This window comes from Hypanus sabinus, chromosome 19 (genome assembly GCF_030144855.1).
Source record: "Hypanus sabinus isolate sHypSab1 chromosome 19, sHypSab1.hap1, whole genome shotgun sequence".
Lineage (NCBI taxonomy): Eukaryota > Metazoa > Chordata > Chondrichthyes > Myliobatiformes > Dasyatidae > Hypanus > Hypanus sabinus.
In genome coordinates this window covers 30,064,327-30,084,345 of record NC_082724.1, presented here as the reverse complement: position 1 = coordinate 30,084,345, position 20,019 = coordinate 30,064,327, and the positions used below count along the sequence as shown (strand labels likewise).

Below are 20,019 nucleotides of genomic sequence, written 5' to 3'. Positions count from 1 at the left end.
GCATCTTCTCTCTTCATCCCTTGCCTACAAAATACCATGAATCTCTTCTCTCAGCCTCACAAGAAAGAAACAACGTGCCTCTCATTGGATGGCACACATTCCAAAGCCCCCGTTGTCTCAAACATTGCTGCTACAGAGAAACCGTTACTTTAGCAGTGAAACCTTACAGAGAGGCCATTACATTAGCAATGAAACCTTACAGCACGTTACATCGTTATTCTCTAATATCAACTTGTCTTTAAACAGGTGAAAGGAAGAGGAGACCTATTTGTACCAGAGAAAGTGATCGGTTGGTTGTCTCTGATCAAAGATGCGATCAAATTCCCCGTCCAGCTCCAATTACTGAATCATGCAATACAGAATGTGAAATACGGTACAAAATATTGATATTTTATATTTCCCGTTGAAACAGCTTAGCTTACAAACTTAGAAACATAGAAAATAGGTGCAGGAGTAGGCCATTCGGCCCTTCGAGCCTGCACCGCCATTCAGTATGATCATCCAATTCAGAACCCTGTACCTGCTTTCTCTCCATACCCCCTGATCCCTTTAGCCACAAGGGCCATATCTAACATGCTCTTAAATATAGCCAATGAACCAGCCTCAACTGTTTCCTGTGGCAGAGAATTCCACAGATTCACCACTCTCTGTGTTTTTCCTCATCTCGGTCCTAAAAGGCTTCCCCTTTATCCTTAAACTTTGACCCCTTGTTCTGGACTTCCCCAACATCGGACACAATCTTTCTGCATCTAGCCTGTCCAATCCCTTTAGAATTTTATACGTTTCAATAAGATCCCCCCCTCAATCTTCCAAATTCCAGTGAGTATAAGCCTAGTCGATCCAGTCTTTCTTCATATGAAAGTCCTGCCATCCCAGGAATCAATCTGGTGAACCTTCTTTGTACTCCGTCTATGGCAAGAATGTCTTTCCTCAGATTAGGGGACCAAAACTGCACACAATACTCCAGGTGCAGTCTCACCAAGGCCTTGTACAACTGCAGTAGAACCTCCCTGCTCCTGGACACAAATCCTTTTGCTATGAATGCCAACATACCATTTGCCTTTTTCACCGCCTGCTGTACTTGCATGCCCACCTTCAATGACTGGTGTACAATGACACCCAGGTCTCGTTGTACCTCCTCTTTTCCTAATCGGCCACTGTTCAGATAATAATCTGTTTTCCTTTTCTTGCAACCAAAGTGGATAACCTCACATTTATCCACATTAAATTGCATCTGCCATGAATTTGCCCAGTCACCTAACCTATCCAAGTCACCCTGCATCCTCTTAGCTTCTTCCTCACAGCTAACACTGCCGCCCAGCTTCATGTCATCTGCAAACTTGGAGATGCTGCATTTAATTCCCTCGTCTAAATCATTAATATACTTTGTAAACAACTGGGGTCCCAGCACTGAGCCTTGCGGTACCCCACTAGTCACTGACTGCCATTCTGAAAAGGTCCCGTTTACTCCCACTCTTTGCTTCCTGTCTGCCAGCCAATTCTCTATCCACATCAATACCATACCCCCAATACCATGTGCTTTAAGTTTGCACACTAATCTCCTGTGTGGGATCTTGTCAAAAGCCTTTTGAAAATCTAAATATACCACATCCACTGGCTCTCCCCTATCCACTCTACTAGTTACTTCTTCAAAAAATTCTATAAGATTCGTCAGACATGATTTTCCTTTCACAAATCCATGCTGACTTTGTCCGATGATTTCACCTCTTTCCAAATGTGCTGTTATCACATCTTTGATAACCGACTCTAGCATTTTCCCCACCACTGACGTCAGACTAACCGGTCTACAAGTCCCCGGTTTTTCTCTCCCTCCTTTTTTAAAAAGTGGGGTTACATTAGCCATCCTCCAATCCTCAGGAACTAATCCAGAATCTAAGGAGTTTTGAAAAATTATCACTAATGCATCCACTATTTATTGGGCTACTTCCTTAAGCACTCTGGGATGCAGACCATCTGGCCCTGGGGATTTATCTGCTTTTAATCCCTTCAATTTACCTAACACCACTTCCCTACTAACATGCATTTCCCTCAGTTCCTCCATCTCACTAGACCCTCGGTCCCTTACTATTTCCGGAAGATTATTTGTGTCCTCCTTAGTGAAGACAGAACCAAAGTAGTTATTCAATTGGTCTGCCATGTCTTTGTTCCCTATGATCAATTCACCTGTTTCTGACTGTAACGGACCTACATTTGTCTTGAACAATCTTTTTCTTTTCACATATCTATAAAAGCTTTTATAGTCAGTTTTTATGTTCCCTGCCAGCTTTCTCTCATAATCTTTTTTCCCTTTCCTAATTAAGCCCTTTGTCCTCCTCTGCTGGTCTCTGAATTTCTCCTAGTCCTCAGGTGTGCCGTTTTTTGTGCTGATTTATATGTTTCTTCTTTGGACTTGATACAATCCCTAATTTCCCTTGTCAGCCACGGGTGCACTATCTTCCCTGGTTTATTCTTTTGCCAAACTGAGATGAACAATTGTTGTAGTTCATCCATGCGATCTTTAAATGCTTGCCATTGCATATCCACCGTCAACCCTTGAAGTATCATTTGCCAGTCTACCTTAGCTAATTCACGTCTCACACCTTCAAAGTTACCCTTCTTTAAGTTCAGAACCTTTGTTTCTGAATTAACTATGTCACTCTCCATCTTAATGAAGAATTCCACCATATTATGGTCACTCTTACCCAAGGGGCCTCGCATGATAAGATTGCTAACTAACCCTTCCTCGTTGCTCAATACCCAATCTAGAATGGCCTGGTTCCTCGACATGTTGGTTCAGAAAACCATCCCGCATACATTCCAAGAAATCCTCTTCCTCAGCACCCTTACCAATTTGGTTCACCCAATCTATATGTAGATTGAAGTCACCCATTATAGCTACCGTTCCTTTATTGCACGCATTTCTAATTTCCTGTTTAATGCCATCCGCAACCTCACTACTACTGTTAGGTGGCCTGTACACAACTCCCACCAGTGTTTTCTGCCCCTTAGTATTATGCAGCTCTACCCATATAGATTCCACATCCTCCAGGCTAATGTCCTTCCTTTCTATTGTGTTAATCTCCTCTCTAACCAGCAATGCTACCTCATCTTCTTTTCTTTCCTGTCTATCCCTCCCGAATATTGAATATCCCTGGATGTTGAGCTCCCATCCTTGGTCACCCCTGAGCTATGTCTCTGTGACCCCAACTATATCATATTCATTAATAACTATCTGCACATTCAATGCATCCACCTTGTTACGAATGCTCCTCGCATTGACACACAAAGCCTTCAGGCTTGTTTTTACAACACTCTTAGCCCTTATACAATTATGTTGAAAAGTGGCGCTTTCTGCTTTTTGCCCTGGATTTGCCTGCCTGCCACTTTTACTTTTCACCTTACTACTTTTTGCTTGTACCTTCATTTTACACCCCTCTGTCTCTCTGCACTTGTTCACATCCCCCTGCCACATTAGTTTAAATCCTCCTGAACAGCAGTAGCAAACGCCCCCCCTAGGACATTGGTTCCAGTGCAGCCCAGGTGCAGACCGTCCTGTTTATACCCGTCCCACCTCCCCCAGAACTGGTTCCAATGCCCCAGAAATTTGAACCCTCCCCCTTGCACCATTTTTCAAGCCACGTATTCATCTGAAATATCCTCCTATTTCTACTCTGACTAGCAAGTGGCACTGGTAGTAATCCAGAGATTATTACCTTTGTGGTCCTACTTTTTAGTTTATCTCCTAACTCCCTAAATTCACCTTGTAGGACCTCAACCCGTTTTTTACCTATATCGTTGGTACCTATGTGCACCACGATCACTGGCTGTTCACCCTCCCATTCCAGAATGTCCTGCAGCCGCTCAGAGACATCCTTGACCCTTGCACCAGGGAGGCAACATACCATCCTGGAGTCTCATTTGCGATTCACCATTTGCCTATTATGCACACCTGTCCAGATGCGTGCCACTAAACTAGCACAGGTACATAACATATGATAGAATCCTTATTGTTAGTGTCTATATGGTCTTACAGTTTCAAACTTCCCTTTATGATAGTTGCCTGGACACTGACAACAATTGTCATTTATTTTCACACTCACAGCACTATCCCTAGTGTTCCTCAAAACTCGATTATTTTTCCTCCCCCCCTTATTGCCCCTGATGACATGATGAAAGGACACTTTTATATCATACAGTGTAATTGTCCTGTGCTTTGTAATCACCTATCATTGAAAACTGTAAGTTCCCAGCACAAAGTCCCTGAGACATGTATAACCCATTTTTCATATGGGGCTTGAAAACGTTTGGTTATCAATCCTGGACAAAGCAAGTAAAGGCCTTTCTGAAAAAATTAAATCATAAGACCCTACTGTAATATTCTTGTGCCGGTAGATCAATCAGCAGTAAATGTAGTATGGCAGAGTAAACTTCTTAAGGAAGAAATAACTGCATAATGTAGTATCTTTATAGATACTACAGTGAGGAGCGGCCAGTGTGTGAGTGGCTCAAGGTAGGAGTGGAGCTTTGAGGCTTTGGCTCGAGAGGCTTCGGCGAGCAGAGGCTGAGGACAAGCTTGCTCCCAGTGAGGTAAGGCTGGGTAAATTCCTTTAATTAATTTAATTAACAGGAGTAGGTAATGGAGGCAGCAGTTAGGGCAGTCGAGTGCTCCGTATGCAGTATGTGGGAAGTCTGGGACAGTACAATTGTCCCTTGATGACTCCATTTGTAAAAGGTGCATCCATTTGCAGCTTGTGACAAACTGAGTTAGGGAACTGGAGCTGGAGCTGGATAAACTTTGGATCATTCGTGAGGCAGAGGCAGAAATAGGAGTTTCAGGGAGACAGTCACCCTTAAAAGTCAAGAGGCAGGTAGCTGGGTGACTGTCAGGAGAGGAAAGGGGAATAGACAGAAAGAGCAGAGCACCACTGTGGCCGTTCCCACCAATAATAAGTAAACCGTTTTGAACACTGTTGGTGAGGTCAACCTAGCAGGGAGAAGTTGTAGTGGTTGTGTCTCTGGCACCAAGACTGGACCCTCAGCTCAGAAAAGAAGGAGAGAAAAGAGGAGAGCAGTAGTGATAGGGGATTCGATAGTTAGGGGGACAGATAAGAGGTTCTGTGGGAGAGATTTAGAATCCCGGATGGTCTGTTGCCTCCCTGGTGCCAGGGTCTATGAATACTCAGATCAAGTTCTTGGTATTCTCAGGAGGGAGGGTGAGCAGCCAGATGCCGTGGTCCATGTAGGGAACAATGAAGTGGATAGGAAGGAGGAGGAGGTCCTGCAAAGAGAGTTTAGGGAGTTAGGTGCAAAGTTGAAGGACAGGACCTCCAGGGTTGCAATCTCAAGATTGCTACCTGTGCCATGTGCTTGTGAGGCTGGAAATAGGAAGATAATGCAGCTAAATACGTGGCTAAGGAGATGGTGCAGGAAGGAGGGCTTCATGTTTCTGGACAATTGGGCTTTGTTCCAGGGAAGGTGGGACCTGTTTCGATGGGATGGTTTGCACCTGAACTGGAGGGGGACTAACATCTTTGCGGGTAAGTTTGCTAGTGCTGCTCCAGGGGTTTTAAACTAGATTTGCAGGGGGAGGGGAAGCAGAGTGCTAGAGCAGATAATGAAGTGGAGGAGGATAAAGTTCATATGAGGACTGCATGTATAGACAGAAATCAAAGGATTGTATGTGATTGAAATGTTCTCAGGTGCATCTATTTCAATGCAATGAGTGTCTTAGGTAAGGCAGATGAGTTTAGGGCATGGATTGGCATGTGGGATTACGACGTTATTGCTGTTAGTGAGACTTGATTGCAGGAGGGGCAGGACTGGCAGCTTAATGTTCCGTGGTTCCGTTGTTTCAGATGTGATAGAGGGGAAGGGATGAAAGAGGGAGGAATGGCATTACTAGTCCGGGAAAATATCACAGCTGTGTGTAGACAGGACAGCCCGGAGGGCTTGTCTACAGAGGCCATATGGGTGGAGCTGAGGAACAGGAAAGGTGTGACCACACTAATAGGTTGTGTTATAGACCACCCAGTCGTCAGAGAGAATTGGAGGACCAAATCTGTAGAGAGATAGCAGACCGATGTAAGAAACAGAAAGTTGTAATAGTAGGGGATTTTAACTTTCCAAATATTGACTGGGACTCCCATACTGTGAAAGGGCTAGATGGCTTGGAGTTTGTCAAATGTGTTCAGGAAAGTTTTCTAAATCAATATATAGAGGCACCAACGAGAGAGGATGCAATACTTGATCTCCGATTAGGGAACCAGAAAGGTCAGGTGACAGAAGTATGTGTAGGTGAACATTTTGGGTCCAGAGATTATAATGTCATTATTTTCAAGTTAGTTATGGGTAAGGATAGGTCTGGTCCTTGAGTTGAGGTTCTAAATTGGAATAAGGCCAATTTTGTGGAAATGAGAAAGGATCTAGAAAGAATGGATCCTGACGAAGGGTCTCGGCCTGAAACGTTGACTGCTTATTTCAACGGATGCTGCCCAACCTGCTGAGTTAATCCAGCTTGTTTATACATGAGTTAAGTTATTTTCTGCTAAAGATGTGGCCTTCAAAAGTGAAATTTTGAGAGTGCAGAGTTTACATGTTCCTGCCAGGATTAAAGGCAAAGTTAACAGGCATAGGGAGCCTTGGTTTTCAAGGGATATTGGCAATCTGGTTAAGAAAAAGAGAGAGGTGTATAGCAGGTATAGACAACAAGGAATAAATGAGGTACTTGAAGAGTATAGAAAATGTAAGAAAATACTAAAGAAGGAAATCAGGAAGGCAAAAAGAAGACATGAGGTTGCTTTGGCAGATAATGTGAAGGAAAACCCGAAGGGTTTCTACAAGTATATTAAGAGTGAAAGGATAGTAAGGGACAAAATTGGTCCCCTAGAAGATCAGAGTGGTCGTCTATGTGGTCATCCCTCAGGAGGTGGGGGAGATTTTAAACAGTTTTTTTACATCAGTATTTACTCAGGAAACTGAGTATATGGAAGCAAGGGAAACAAGCATTAGTGTCATGGAACGCATAGAGATTAAAGAGGAGGAGGTGCTTGCTGCCTTACAGCGAATAAAGGTAGATAAATCCCCTGGACCTGACATGATATTTCCTCGGACCTTGAGAGAGACTAGTGTGGAAATTGCAGGGTCCCTGGCAGAAATACTTAAAATGTCCTCAGCCACGGGTGCGGTGCCAGAGGATTGGAGGGTAGTTTGTGTTGTTCAGTTGTTTAAAAAAGGCTCCAAAAGTAAACCAGGTAATTACAGGCTGGTGAGCCTGACATCAGTAGTAGGTAAATTATTGGAAGGTGTTCTGAATGATCGGATATACAAGTATTTGGACAGCCAAGGGCTGATTAAGGTTAGTCAGCATGGCTTTGTGTGTGGTAGATTATGTTTAATGAATCTTGTAGAGTTTTTAAAGGAGGTTACCAAGAATGTAGGTGAAGGAAAGGCTGTGGATGTTGTCTACATGGACTTTAGTAAGGCCTTTGACAAGATCCCACATGGGAGGTTAGTTCAGAAAGTTCAGACACTAGGTATCCATGGAGAGGTTGTAAACTGGATTCAAAATTGGCTGTGTGGGAGAAGACAGAGAGTGGTAGTGGATGATTGCTTCTCAGACTGGAGGCCTGTGCCTACTGGTGTGCCTCAGGGATCTGTGCTGGGACCATTATTGTTTGGTGTCTATATCAATGATCTAGATGATAATGTAGTAAACTGGATTAGCAAGTTTGCTGATGACAGTAAGATTGGAGACATTGTGGACAGTGAGGAAGGCTTTCAAAGCTTGCAGAGGGATGTAGACCAATTGGAAAAATGGGCCAGAAAATGGCAAGTGGAATTTAATGCAGCCAAGTACTGCAATGGAGCAAGCACCATATAGTCTACTTAGTGACATTGGTTGTGAAAATAAGAACGTCCTGACAATCAGGGAAGCCACGTAGGTCTTAGTTTAAAGGGTTTACCAGAAAGGTGGCACCTCAGAACTGTAATGAAGTATCATCTGAGGTTTTGTGCTGAACCTCAACACACTTCAACACACAACCACAACTTAGAGGTGAGCTGCCTCTCAGCAGACTGTCTACTACTGAACATGGCTTATATTTTCTGCCATGGATTAACAGAATATAGCATTGGAATAAGTTCTTCAACCCTACTCATCTATGCTGACTAAGGTGCCTACTCAAACTAGTCCTTTGGCCCATATCCAGCTAAACCTTTCATACTTTCATATGACTGTTCAAAAATCTTTTACGCATTGTAATTGTTTTTGCCTCTGCACGTCCCCTGCCAGCTCATTTCATATACCCACCACCTTTAGTGTGAAAGGTAGTCTCTCGGGTCCTCTTTAAATCTTTCCTCTTTTGCCTTTGCCAAGATGTGCCCTTTGCTTTTAGACCCCCCTACCCTAGAGGAAAAGTCTGTCACCTTCCATCTCATTTATACCCCTCCTAATTTAAAAAACCTCCTCAGCCTCCTTTGCCCAGGGAGAACAGTTCCATCCTGTTCAGTCTTTCCTCATAACTCAAACCCCTCCAATCCTAGCCTTGTGAATCTTTCCTGCATTTTCTCTAACTTAATCACATCCTTCATACAGTACAACAACTGAAACTGCACAACTGTGATAAGTAAATACTCTAAGTAATTATTTCTATCAGCTGCAAATGTACAAAAATAATAAGCAGGATACTGTTCAAAGAATCCCTAGCTTATTACCAGTAATACATTCGCTCTAAGCTAATTAATAAAATGCACTGCTTACTCTGGAACAGATGGCATATTGCTAGAAAAAGTGAATGTACAGCCCAGTGTGGGCCTGGCTATCGGAATTTGGACATCTACTGTGCAAAATATAGTAGATCAGATGGGAAGACAGAAAAAATAGATGAGAGGTACTGCAGCTATCAAGCAAAACCAGATAATAAGGAGGCTTGCCGTGGCGATTGTAATGCAGGGGGATGGCAGTATTCATCATGGTCTGAGGTGAGTCATTTCTGAAAACACTCTTTTTGGAGAATATTGATAATATTTCTAATGAGTAATTATGAGAAAAGAATCAATGACATATAGAAGCATAATTACTTTATAAAATTGTTTCAAATGTTTTGACTTTATTAACAAATACAGAATCAAAATATATCCATTATTTGCAAGAGTGACACTGTCATATCTACAGTCAGATAAAACTTGCATTTCGTTAAGGGAAATATTGTTAAATATTATTTCATAAAGATGATGTTGTGTAAGTAAAATATACTTGTGAATGTTGAGCTAACTTTAGTGTGTGCTAGGGACAGGGGTGGTGAACCTCTGACACATTTGCTCAAGGTAGATCTCACTCACAAAAATTTTGTTGCTATGGGGCATACAGTGCCATCACTCAATTCTCTAAACCCAGCACAATAAATAGATATATATTGATTAGCTTTACTGCCAGATGAAACAGCAACTGATTATTTTATATGACCTGAGAGTAGTGAGATGTTTTCACAGGAAACACCTCATTCCAGCTTGCTGCCAGCTAGATGATTATGAGACATTGAGTGATAAGTTTTGAAAACTCACAGACTCGATGTACACATCTGCATGTGGATAGCAACCATTTACAATAACAATACCATTTAGAAATTATGTTACTTTTCAGTCATCTTTTTAAAAGATTAATATAATAATTTTGATGAGTTTTCAGAAGTATTCATTTATTTCAGTCTGTATTTGTTATACTTTTATTAATAGTAAAACAATAAATACACATAAAAGAGCAACTGGATTCATCCTTCTTCCTTCTACCTGATGGCATGAATATCAATTTCTCCTTCTGAAAAAAAACACTTTCCATCCCCTCCCCTCTTCTTCTATTCCATACTCTGGCCTCTAACATCTTCTCAACTGCCTATCACCTCCCTCTGGAACCCCTCCTCCCTCACTTTCTCCTATGGTCCACTTTTCTCTCCAATCTGATCCTTCCTTCTCAAGCCCTTTACCTTTCCTACCCACCTGGTTTCACCTATCACCTTCCAGCTATCCTGCTTCCCTTCCCCGAAAGCTTTTTACTCTGGCATCTTCCTCTTTCTTCTGTCCTGAAGAAGGGTCTGGGCCTAAAACATCAACTGTTTGTTCATTTTCAAAGATGATGTCTGACTTGCTGAGTTCCTCCAGCATTCTATGTGTGTTGCTCCAGATACAGAATTGATGAGATGGTCGGAAGCACAGGGTGATGGTAGAAGATAGTTTTCGAGACTGGAGATTCAAGACTAGTAATGTTTCCTCGGGGTCGGTGTTCGGCCCATTACCATTTGTTATCATATTAACAGTTTAGATGAGAATATGCAAGGCATTATGGTGGCAATGTGCAGTCTTTTTCCCATGGTAGGGGAAATTAAGAACTAGACAATGTAGGTTTAAGGTGAGAAGTGAGTGATTTATTAGGAGCCGGTAGGGCAACCTTCACACGAGGGGGTGGTCAGTACATGAACTGAACTTCCAAAGGGAGTATTTGGGGCAGGGTCATTGACAACATTTATTAGTCACTTGAACAGGTGCATGGGTAGGAGAGGATTAGAGGGAAATTAACCAAACATGGGCAAATGAGTGCAGCTTAGATAGGAACTTTAGCTTACATGAACCAGTTGGGCCGAAGGATCCACTTCTGTACTATATGGCTGTGTAACTATGTGTTAGTTATACCAAAACTGTAAGTGTACCAGATCATGATTTTGAAATACATACAAAATGAAAAAAGAAGCTGGACCAAGATTCATGGTCATTGACAAGAAGCTTTAAGTCTGTACAAGGAGTAATCCAGACCACCACATGATGTGGTTAGAGTGCTGCTGGTTCCTTAATGTCTTCAGTCTTTTGCAACCTCATCAACTGTGTGTGCTTATATGCGATTGTGAAAGGGATAGAATAGTCATGGATAAAGATGATGAAAAGCTTCAAAAAAATTTTTGCAAGCAACTCAAAGCTGAACATGAAAATTGTAAAATATTCTAAAATACTTAAAGAGCCTCTGTAACTAATACCACTGTTATTAGCAGCGAATTAAAGTAACTTCAAGTTTCACTGCCTGTGTCAACTTGGAATCCTGTGTCAGAGTTCTTTAGGAACATCGAACACAGAAGGGTAGAGTTCAAGAATGAGCCCTTTGACCCAGTAGGATGAATAGCGGTGATTGCAACATCAGGATTTCAACTTGGAAGCTATCGTCAATTCCTTGCATAGTACAGCCCAAATTTTTTTTTAGTAGGATGCACTTTCCTTACAAAATTAAAAAATAATAGCATTATACAACATTAACAATTATAATGTAAAGTTAATTGATTTGTTTATTTGTATAAAGTGCTCCAAGAGTTGTGGTGGTGGTACGAGAAGGCGAAATGCAGTGTGTGTGAATGTGATGGGGACAGTTCTTGGAGATAACAAATGCAGTCAGCAAGAGAAGATGATAATCCAGCGATGTAATGAATATACGTGTCCAGTGTGGAAAACAGGTGAATGGTCAGAGGTTAGTCACATTTCCTTCTTGACATTTTATTTGGAAAAAGAAAATAAAAATCTTTTTTTTAATAAAACATTTCTGGAACTTTTGTGCAACTTGATTTCTACAAAATATAACAAAATCGTACTGTGCTGAATTTTGCTGTGGTCACAGAGCTGGTGGTATTTATACGTTTTCTTTTGGGGCCCCCTGCTGGGCACCTGATACAGAACATATTTGATGAGTGGTGCACCTGTGGGTAAATATTCTGCCCCAACTGACCTGCTTGATTCAGACGAACTCAACAGAGGCTCCTCTTGGAAATAATGTGATATATTGCATGGCTCCAGTAGATAACTCATTACCTGTGAGCATTACCATTCCTTTTTCTATTATAATATTCATGGATGGTCTGCAGTAGATTGCAGGAGTGGCAATAGAATGTTAGCCAGTGAATTCCATGCATCTAAAACTTATACAGGTTACAGATACCCTTGAAGTGATGGTTTTGGAAACCTATTGCTGATGATGTAAGATGTTGGTGTAAGATGTTAGCAGTCAATAAACCCTACAATTCAAGCATTATAGTAACACTATTTCATAGATTTTGAAAGGTATTACTGAAGAAAATGTTACGCAATTTAGCAGCACAATGTGCATAAGGTCATTTTAAAAATGTTGCCTGGCTCACTAAGGGATAAGCAAGTTAATACCTTTACATATATATCAAAATGCACAACTTCATTTATGCTTTCAGGAAATCAGCTCTTGTGTTCTACAGTGCAGTATTACTGCGGGTAGTGCAGCTGCCAGACAGCTCCTGCAGCCCAAATTCAATCCTCACCTTCTCTGTTACCTGTGTGGAGTTCACACGTTCTCCTTTGGATTTTGCTCTGAAGCTCCAGTTTTTTTTAATCTAAAGATGTGCTCGTTCATAACTTAATCATAAATTACCCCTATAATGAGCGGCTGGAGGGAGGATTAGATATGTTAATGGAAATATGCAGCAGAATAGATTGTAGGGAAATAAATGGGAGAATGTCGTTACTGGGGTTGTTTTGAGGGGCAGCTTCAACTCAAAGGGCCAAAAGCCCTCTTTCAGAGTCACATCATGAAGAATTAAGAAAAAATATGACGTGTCTTACTGGTGGTTCAACTCTTTTCTGTTAAGACCATCAGCCAGCCATCAGAACAGAATTAGGCCATTCAGTTCACTGAGTGTGCTTCATCATTCCATGATGACTGATTTATTATCACTCTCAAGGCCATTCTCCTATCTTCTCCCTCTATCCTTTGACACCCTTACTAATCAAGGACCAATCAACCTCTGCTGTAAACATGCACAGTGACTTGACCTTCACAGCTATCTGGGGCAATTGAATCCACACATTTATCACCTTCTGGATAAAGGAATTTCTCCTCATCTCTGTTCTAAGGGGACATCCTTCTATTCTGAGGCTGTGCTAGTTGGTCCTGGACTTGCCTACAATGGGAAATACCCTCTCTACATCTTGGCCTTTCTATATTTAATGAGATCAACCCACTCCTCCCACCCCCGCCATTCTTCTAATCTCCAGCAAGTATAGGCCCGGAGCCACCAAATGCTTCTCATACATAAACCATTTAATTCTGGCATCGTTCTTATGAACCTTCTCTGGACCTTCTCCAAAGTTAATACATCCTTTCTTAGATAAGGAGCCCAAAGCTGCTCACACTACTTCAAGTGCTGTCTGACCAATGCCTTTTAAAGCCTCAGCCTGTTGCTATAGTTAATTACAATTTAATAATCATGCCATTTCAGGCCTATCCATCAGCTATTCAAGTGTTTTAAAGGGAAGAAAAGGAAAGGGGCATAATTATTTGTTATCACTTGTAACTTGAAGTTTAATATTTAGTATATTTGACACAACACTATAATTGGAGGAGAGTAAAGAGATAACAAATTATGGATATATATTTAGCTTGCATCTTTCACAACACTTACCTTGTGATAGAAAATTATTCAGCCTGAGAAAAATCAAGAAAAACATAGTGCTTATTACTTGCCTATTCCAATATAAAGAAACTTGAGTGGGAGAAGTACATGCTGTTTAAACTCATGTCAATTGCAGTGCTTAGTGACATGTGGGAAGGGATTCAAGCATCGTCAAACTTGGTGCCAAGTTGGAGAAGAAAAATTGGATAATGGGTTTTGTAATTCTGCAACAAAACCGGAGTCGGCCCAGCCTTGTCAACAACAGGAGTGTGCAGCATGGCAGGTTGGCCCATGGGGACAGGTACATTTTAACATTATCATTTAGCTTTCATAGTTTTAGAATGATTTTTATTCATTAATTGTGCTGATTGTTTGTAATTTTTTGTTTGCATAGGCAGCTATGATTATTTTACAGGGAGAAGGAGTTAGGTGGAGAATATGCAGCAGACAGAAAATCAATATGATCAGAAAGAAAATATTATTCGCAGGTCATGATTAAGTCACGACCGTATGCATTAAATCTACTCTCATGAGCTTAGAGTATCAATGCCATTTTGCTATTTTTAACAAAAGGATTTTTTGCATAAACACATATAAAAACATTTTATATTTATTACAATACAGCTGTTGTTCATTGGACCCATCCGGGCTCCGCTAGAGTTCTTAGGAGTGACAAGAACTCATTTTCTTTCTCTGTAATGCATTTTACATAAATTAATCCATTTGAGAGGAAATTACATACTCTTTTTAAATAGGTTTATGGTAGTGAAATGTCCCAGCTTCATCCTCTCCTCTCCCTTTAATTCTTTCAAAGTTACCTTAAACTTCTGCCTTCAAATTTCTGTTGCACCAATTAGTAGAAGTGATGGATGTTTAGACTCCTGTTTTCCTTCGGTAATATTAATGAAAAGATAGTACAGGAGAAATTAGTCAAATTTAAAACCAATGAATTCTCAGCTTCTGGTAGTTTGCATTCCAGAGATCTAAAATGTATTGATTGACAGGAAACAGAATAGGAGTAAATGGGTCTTGCACAGGGTGACATTTGCTGTCTAGTGCAATATCATAGTAGCTATTGAATGAACTCCAGCTATTCACAGAATATTTCAATAGGGAATCAAATATTATATTCCTACTGACATGAAACCTGGTGGAATGGTGACTTACGAGGAGATCTCAAGCAGTACCTTTAGTCAAGTTGAATAAGTGTGAAAAAAGTAGCAGGTGCGAAATAACCTGAGGAAATTTTGTTACTTATTTGACCAGAAAAACAGGAAAGCAGGTTACTATTTAAATGGTGATAGATTTTATATTCATTTTGGGGATATGTGCATTACTGGCAAGGTTAGTGTTATTGTCTGCATCAAATGCTGTCAAGAAGGTGACAGTGAGATATTTTCTTTGGGAGCCAGATGGGTTAGATGGCTCAACAGGCAAGATGTCCCTGTGCGGCCACTATTTCTTATGTTCTTGAACCACTTCAGTACTTCAAGTGAAGGCCTTTCCACAGTACCGCTGGGGAGGAATTACCAGCTTTTTAACCTAGCATGGATGAAGTACCAGCAATTAATTTCAAGTCAAGTTGGTACTTGGCTTGGGGGGGAATCTATAGGTTGGGGTTTTCCCATGCTCCTTCTCGGTTGAGGAGCTGGGGAAATGTCGACAGCAGTCACTGAAAGCCCACTTGCAGGCTTTGCAAGAAGGCAAATAGTTGATTGCAAGAGGCTTTGAATACTCAGGAAAGGATGTCTGACTACAATAGGATTGGTAAAATCTGTGTGCAGTTTTGGTCTTTTACCTAAAAAAATAGATATTTATTGTATAGAGGGAATGCAGTGAAAATTGTCCAGATTGAATTCTGGGCTAGCAGGACAGCTGTTTGAGGTGAAGTGTGGGTAAATTAGAACAGTATCTACTCAAGTTTAGAATAAGGAGCGCAGATTTCATTATAACATTCAAATTCTGACAGGAATTGACAGACTGGGTGCAGGAAAGGTATTTCCTGGTGGAGTGGGAGGATTGAGGAGAGAGGAGCTGGCTTGGGGAGGGTCAAGAATAAGAGGTCACAGACTCTAGATGCCATCAAAATAGTTTGAATGAGATGAGGGGAATAGGCCCCAGGGGGTAGGAAGAGAAAGCAGGAATACGGTATTGAAATAAAGAAACTGTCGAGTTTGTATCGAATGCGCTACTTCAGTTCTTACTCTTACTTTCTTGTGCTTCTATATTTTATATCCCTGTAAATCAAAGCTTAATTTTTTTAGCTCAACGACAAAGTTACCTTTGAAATTAATTTATCTATATGTAACAATACCAAATCTGGTCAAAAACTGAATTACTTTTGCGAGCTGTTGCTCACAGAATATTTTTCTTTAAATATATTAAATATAAAGCTTAAAGTGTTTTCTCCCTCTGCTTTATTTAAGTGACAGATGAAAAAAAGAGAGAGAAAGATATTGTGGATAATTCAAAAGGAAAAGTTAGTAGTTGTGATGGAAACATGGGATTGTACTAAAAGGGGAATGAACGATATGTTACATAAGAGGGAAATGAATGATATATCAGATATGTTGCCCAGTGTAGTAATGGTATTTGGAGATGGGGAATAGAGTGGAGATTTTCAGGACAAAATTGTTTCTAAAACTCTAAACTCCCAGGCAACCCAGAAAATTATTAGCTTTCCTCCTCACACCACAATATGGAATAGATTTTTCCGCTAAAGCAAAGTGCATACTTTAACTAAGACAAATCACAAGAAAACTCATGATTGTGTGCCCCTATGCAAGAAACAATATTGTTTAAAATCTTTACCTTTGAATTGTTTGAAACATATAGAATAGTTTTTAGAAAAATATTGTAAAATTATTGAAGTAGTTCTAACCATAATATAAGATTCTGATCTCAATATTTCAATTGTTTTTTCAGAAATATTGAAGAACAGTAAATATGAAAAGTAAAACAATGTTGATATGTTTTTTGAAGAAGTATTGATGTGCAAGAGTTCTATAAATATAGACTTGTGACAGATTTAGTTTACGTTTACATGTCATGTTTGCCAAACACTGGTAACATGATTTGAAAGCATTAAATGAACCATGTACACTAGCTATTGAGTTGGCCCTTGAAGTCATCTAGAAATGATCAGACAGATAGCAGTGATCATTTCTTGTAGTTCTTTCAAATACATTTTGTGGTTGACATTAGACATAATATTCCCAATATGGAAGTTTTTGTTTCAATCTTTGTAGTTATGACTAGTCTAAGGAAGTTTAAAATAAGATGTTCAGCCCAAAATAAAAAAAAAGTTGCTCTCCACACATCTTTGTCCTCTGACCATTTTTACTTTTATCTTCCATAATAAAGCTCCTTTAAATTTCTAGAGCTGTGGCATCCAGTGTTTACCTTTTTTTATTATGCTCAAATCCTATATATTTTATCTATTGCACTAAACCTTATCATATTTAACCAGATGGAAACTTAGTAGAATGGCTTCTTTGCCCTCTGTGGAATCTACCTGATATCCTTTGCATTAATTTTTTCTCCAACACATTGATGTCCACATGGTGAAAGTGCAAATTACCTTTCTGATTCTCTTCCTCTTTTCTTTCTGTCAGATCACAGTCTTGGAAATCCCTCAGGTCTGAGATGGAACCATTAATATGATAGAGTTAAATGAAAGTTTGCAGAATATTTTATGAATTTGATTGCTTTTCTTTTGGTAACTTTAATGTTACATGATACCTTTGAAAATGTGTCTTTGCTGTGACCCGGAAGTGTTAAAATGTGTTCTGTTTACAGTGCACAGCCACGTGTGGGACAGGCTATCAGATGAGAGCAGTAAGATGTGTTGCAGGATCATACGGCACAATTGTTAATGACAACGAATGTAATGCTGCCACCAGACCAAGAGACACCCAGGTAATTAGTAGTAGTGTGACCACTCGGGTCAAATGAGATGTTCTCTGACGAGATTATCTATTGATGAGTCTTTAGATCAACATATTCTGGTGCAGTGTGGGCAAGATTTAAGTGGTTAGTGACTGTGGTTAATGGTTGAGTCATTTGGTCGTTCAGTCTCTCCTTTCGCAGTTGCCTCCTCTTCCCTGTGGAATAGCGGAGGTTGCTCTCATGTAGCGCAGTCTCCTCTGGAACAAATTTGCTACAGGTTTCTCTATTGAGTGCAATGTCTTTCCAGCTTTTAGATGTAATATTGAATTTCTTCAGGCTGATTTTGATGTTATCTTTCCTTTGCCCACCAGGCTCACTGACCTTTTTCAACTTGGGGTAAAGGATCTGTTTGGGCTAATTAGTTAAATCACCACGGTGTTATAATAATTGATAGTTCAAGTCATTGTAGTCTGTGAAATTATGAAAAAATATTATCAATTATAAACATGAAGAGCTCAGAGCTGTTTTTAGAAGAGAGAGCTTGGAAATATAAAGAAAAGACTTTACTTGTAGATAACTACTTTTATTTGAAGGACACAAGAGCATTCAGCTAACTATTTTATGTTACAGGACTGTGAAATAACTTCTTGCCCTGATGTTCATCAAGATGGAAGGGATGAAAGAATACCTAATCAAATGACCTATACTACTAAGTGGCGATTTGGATCTTGGACTCCAGTATACATATTTGATTTTACTATTAACATCAATAACTTATTCAATTAAATGACATGGGGAAGAGCTATTACTGAACAAATAATAAACAATTTATGATATTGATGGCAAATTAATACCAATTGCCATTCATTTATTGTCATTGTAAATTAATATTAACTTGACTTTATTAAAAAGTAGTATTGCTTAATGTTATGTTGAATGGAAAACTGCCAACAAAATATTCATAAAGATTCACATTCAACAGTGCTCTGCCACCTGTGGAAAAGGAACAAAAGAGCGGTACGTTAGTTGTCGAGACTTCCATGGTGCAGTGGCCGATGACTCAGCTTGCCTGCATCTTCCAAAGCCACCATCTAGAGAAGAATGTATTGTCATCCCATGTGGTCGCTGGAAGACTCGTGAGTGGACACAGGTTCGAAATGTTGTTCTGACTTTATTACAGCTGTTAAATCAAATAGGCATTGTTGATGTATTGCAAGAAACAATATATTCCATTCACATATGCTTTTGTAAAAAAGACTACATTTAATGTACATCCAATGTCTTAATTCATATAGTTATAACAATGAGAAGTTGATATATGATCTTTGAATATATTCATTTATCCTTGTGTACTTTTGGCACAATTAATGCTGAGATTACATTTTCTTCAAAAATCTGCTTTGCTGTTTTATAATGCAGTGCTCTGAACCATAAGTAAGTAAGAAAATGGCTTGACTTTTGTTGGTAAATAATATAAGAGCTGCTAAACCTTGTGATGTTCCAAGAACAATTTCAATGTGCTGATTTGTTTCCCTATTTTGCCTATTTTATTTTTCTGTGTATGATCTTCCCAATCTCAAATTTAATCATGAAATATTTCTTCCTATAACAAACATTCTTTGCTTATAATTGTGATACTTGAAGTGATTAATGAGTGCAAACCTCAATGACCACTATGCAGAGAGTTCCATCTAGCTTTCCACAATGAAAGGATTGTACACATAATGTACACTTTATAAATGTAACTAGGAAGTATCACAGTGAGGATAGTATATATCATTTTTGCACAAAATGTTGCAGTGAAGAAGTCAAAAGCTCATTTCAGCTCTTGAAGATGCATGTTATGTTAAAGATAAAGTTGAGTACAGAGCTTATTGTGCCCTTGTCTGTTTCACAAGTCCATCTTCACTTTTACAGTAATTCATGGACTGCTCTCTCTGATGGTCATTTTGTGGTAAATTGACAATTTATTTCAAATGTATAAATGAAAGATAGCAATACTGATTGGCCTGCAGATGACCCTTCTTTTATCTGTTTGAATATTTGAAGTTTCAAGCAAAGGCATTATACCACATTCGTGAATTTAGGCTCATCTGCTCCATGCTTCCTTACATAATTCAACTTGCTTAGTTTAAGTTTTTTTCTACTCCTGTTTATTTCAGAAATAAGGGTGACATTGGTTCTTGTCTTTCTTTATTCAATGTAGTGCTCAGTGACCTGTGGCCAAGGTAAAGCAACACGTCATGTGATTTGCATGAATTACAATAATCAGATTGTTAGTGAGAGTGAGTGTGACCCTGACGATCAGCCGCAAACTGAGCAAGAGTGTTCCATGCCATCTTGCATTCAGCGACATAACAGTCAACTATTTCCTCGGCCCAAGATGTTGCCCACCCATGGTGACCCAGATTATACCCAACTCCGAGGAAGTCAGTGGAGAACTGGACCTTGGGGAGCAGTAAGTATTTGTTGGTTGTTATTGACTTCTTTGGACTTGTGTACCAATTGCTCTGTTTTTATACTTCCTACTCACTCTCATTAAAAGTTACTTTTTCCTTCTGCACTATATTTCCTTTCTTGTCCTTTCTTTAACTTTAACCTTTACCCCAATCTACCCAAATGCCTACTGTCTGATCCTTGCCATCTCATATATCCTTACCACAGGACCACAACCATTTCC

General features: G+C 39.8%; 1 protein-coding gene across 2 annotated transcripts in view; it reads left to right on the top strand.

The window, feature by feature from the left end:
* LOC132377844 (A disintegrin and metalloproteinase with thrombospondin motifs 9-like) overlaps nt 1–20,019 on the top strand; it is a 249,369-nt gene that overhangs the window by 97,574 nt on the left and 131,776 nt on the right. For both annotated transcript variants that reach the window (XM_059944273.1, XM_059944271.1), the window contains exons 19-26: nt 247–373; nt 8,769–8,979; nt 11,339–11,503; nt 13,588–13,752; nt 17,250–17,369; nt 17,970–18,077; nt 18,322–18,489; nt 19,546–19,797. In XM_059944273.1, the coding sequence (XP_059800256.1) occupies nt 247–373; nt 8,769–8,979; nt 11,339–11,503; nt 13,588–13,752; nt 17,250–17,369; nt 17,970–18,077; nt 18,322–18,489; nt 19,546–19,797 (1,316 nt within the window). The remainder of the gene's footprint in view (nt 1–246; nt 374–8,768; nt 8,980–11,338; nt 11,504–13,587; nt 13,753–17,249; nt 17,370–17,969; nt 18,078–18,321; nt 18,490–19,545; nt 19,798–20,019) is intronic.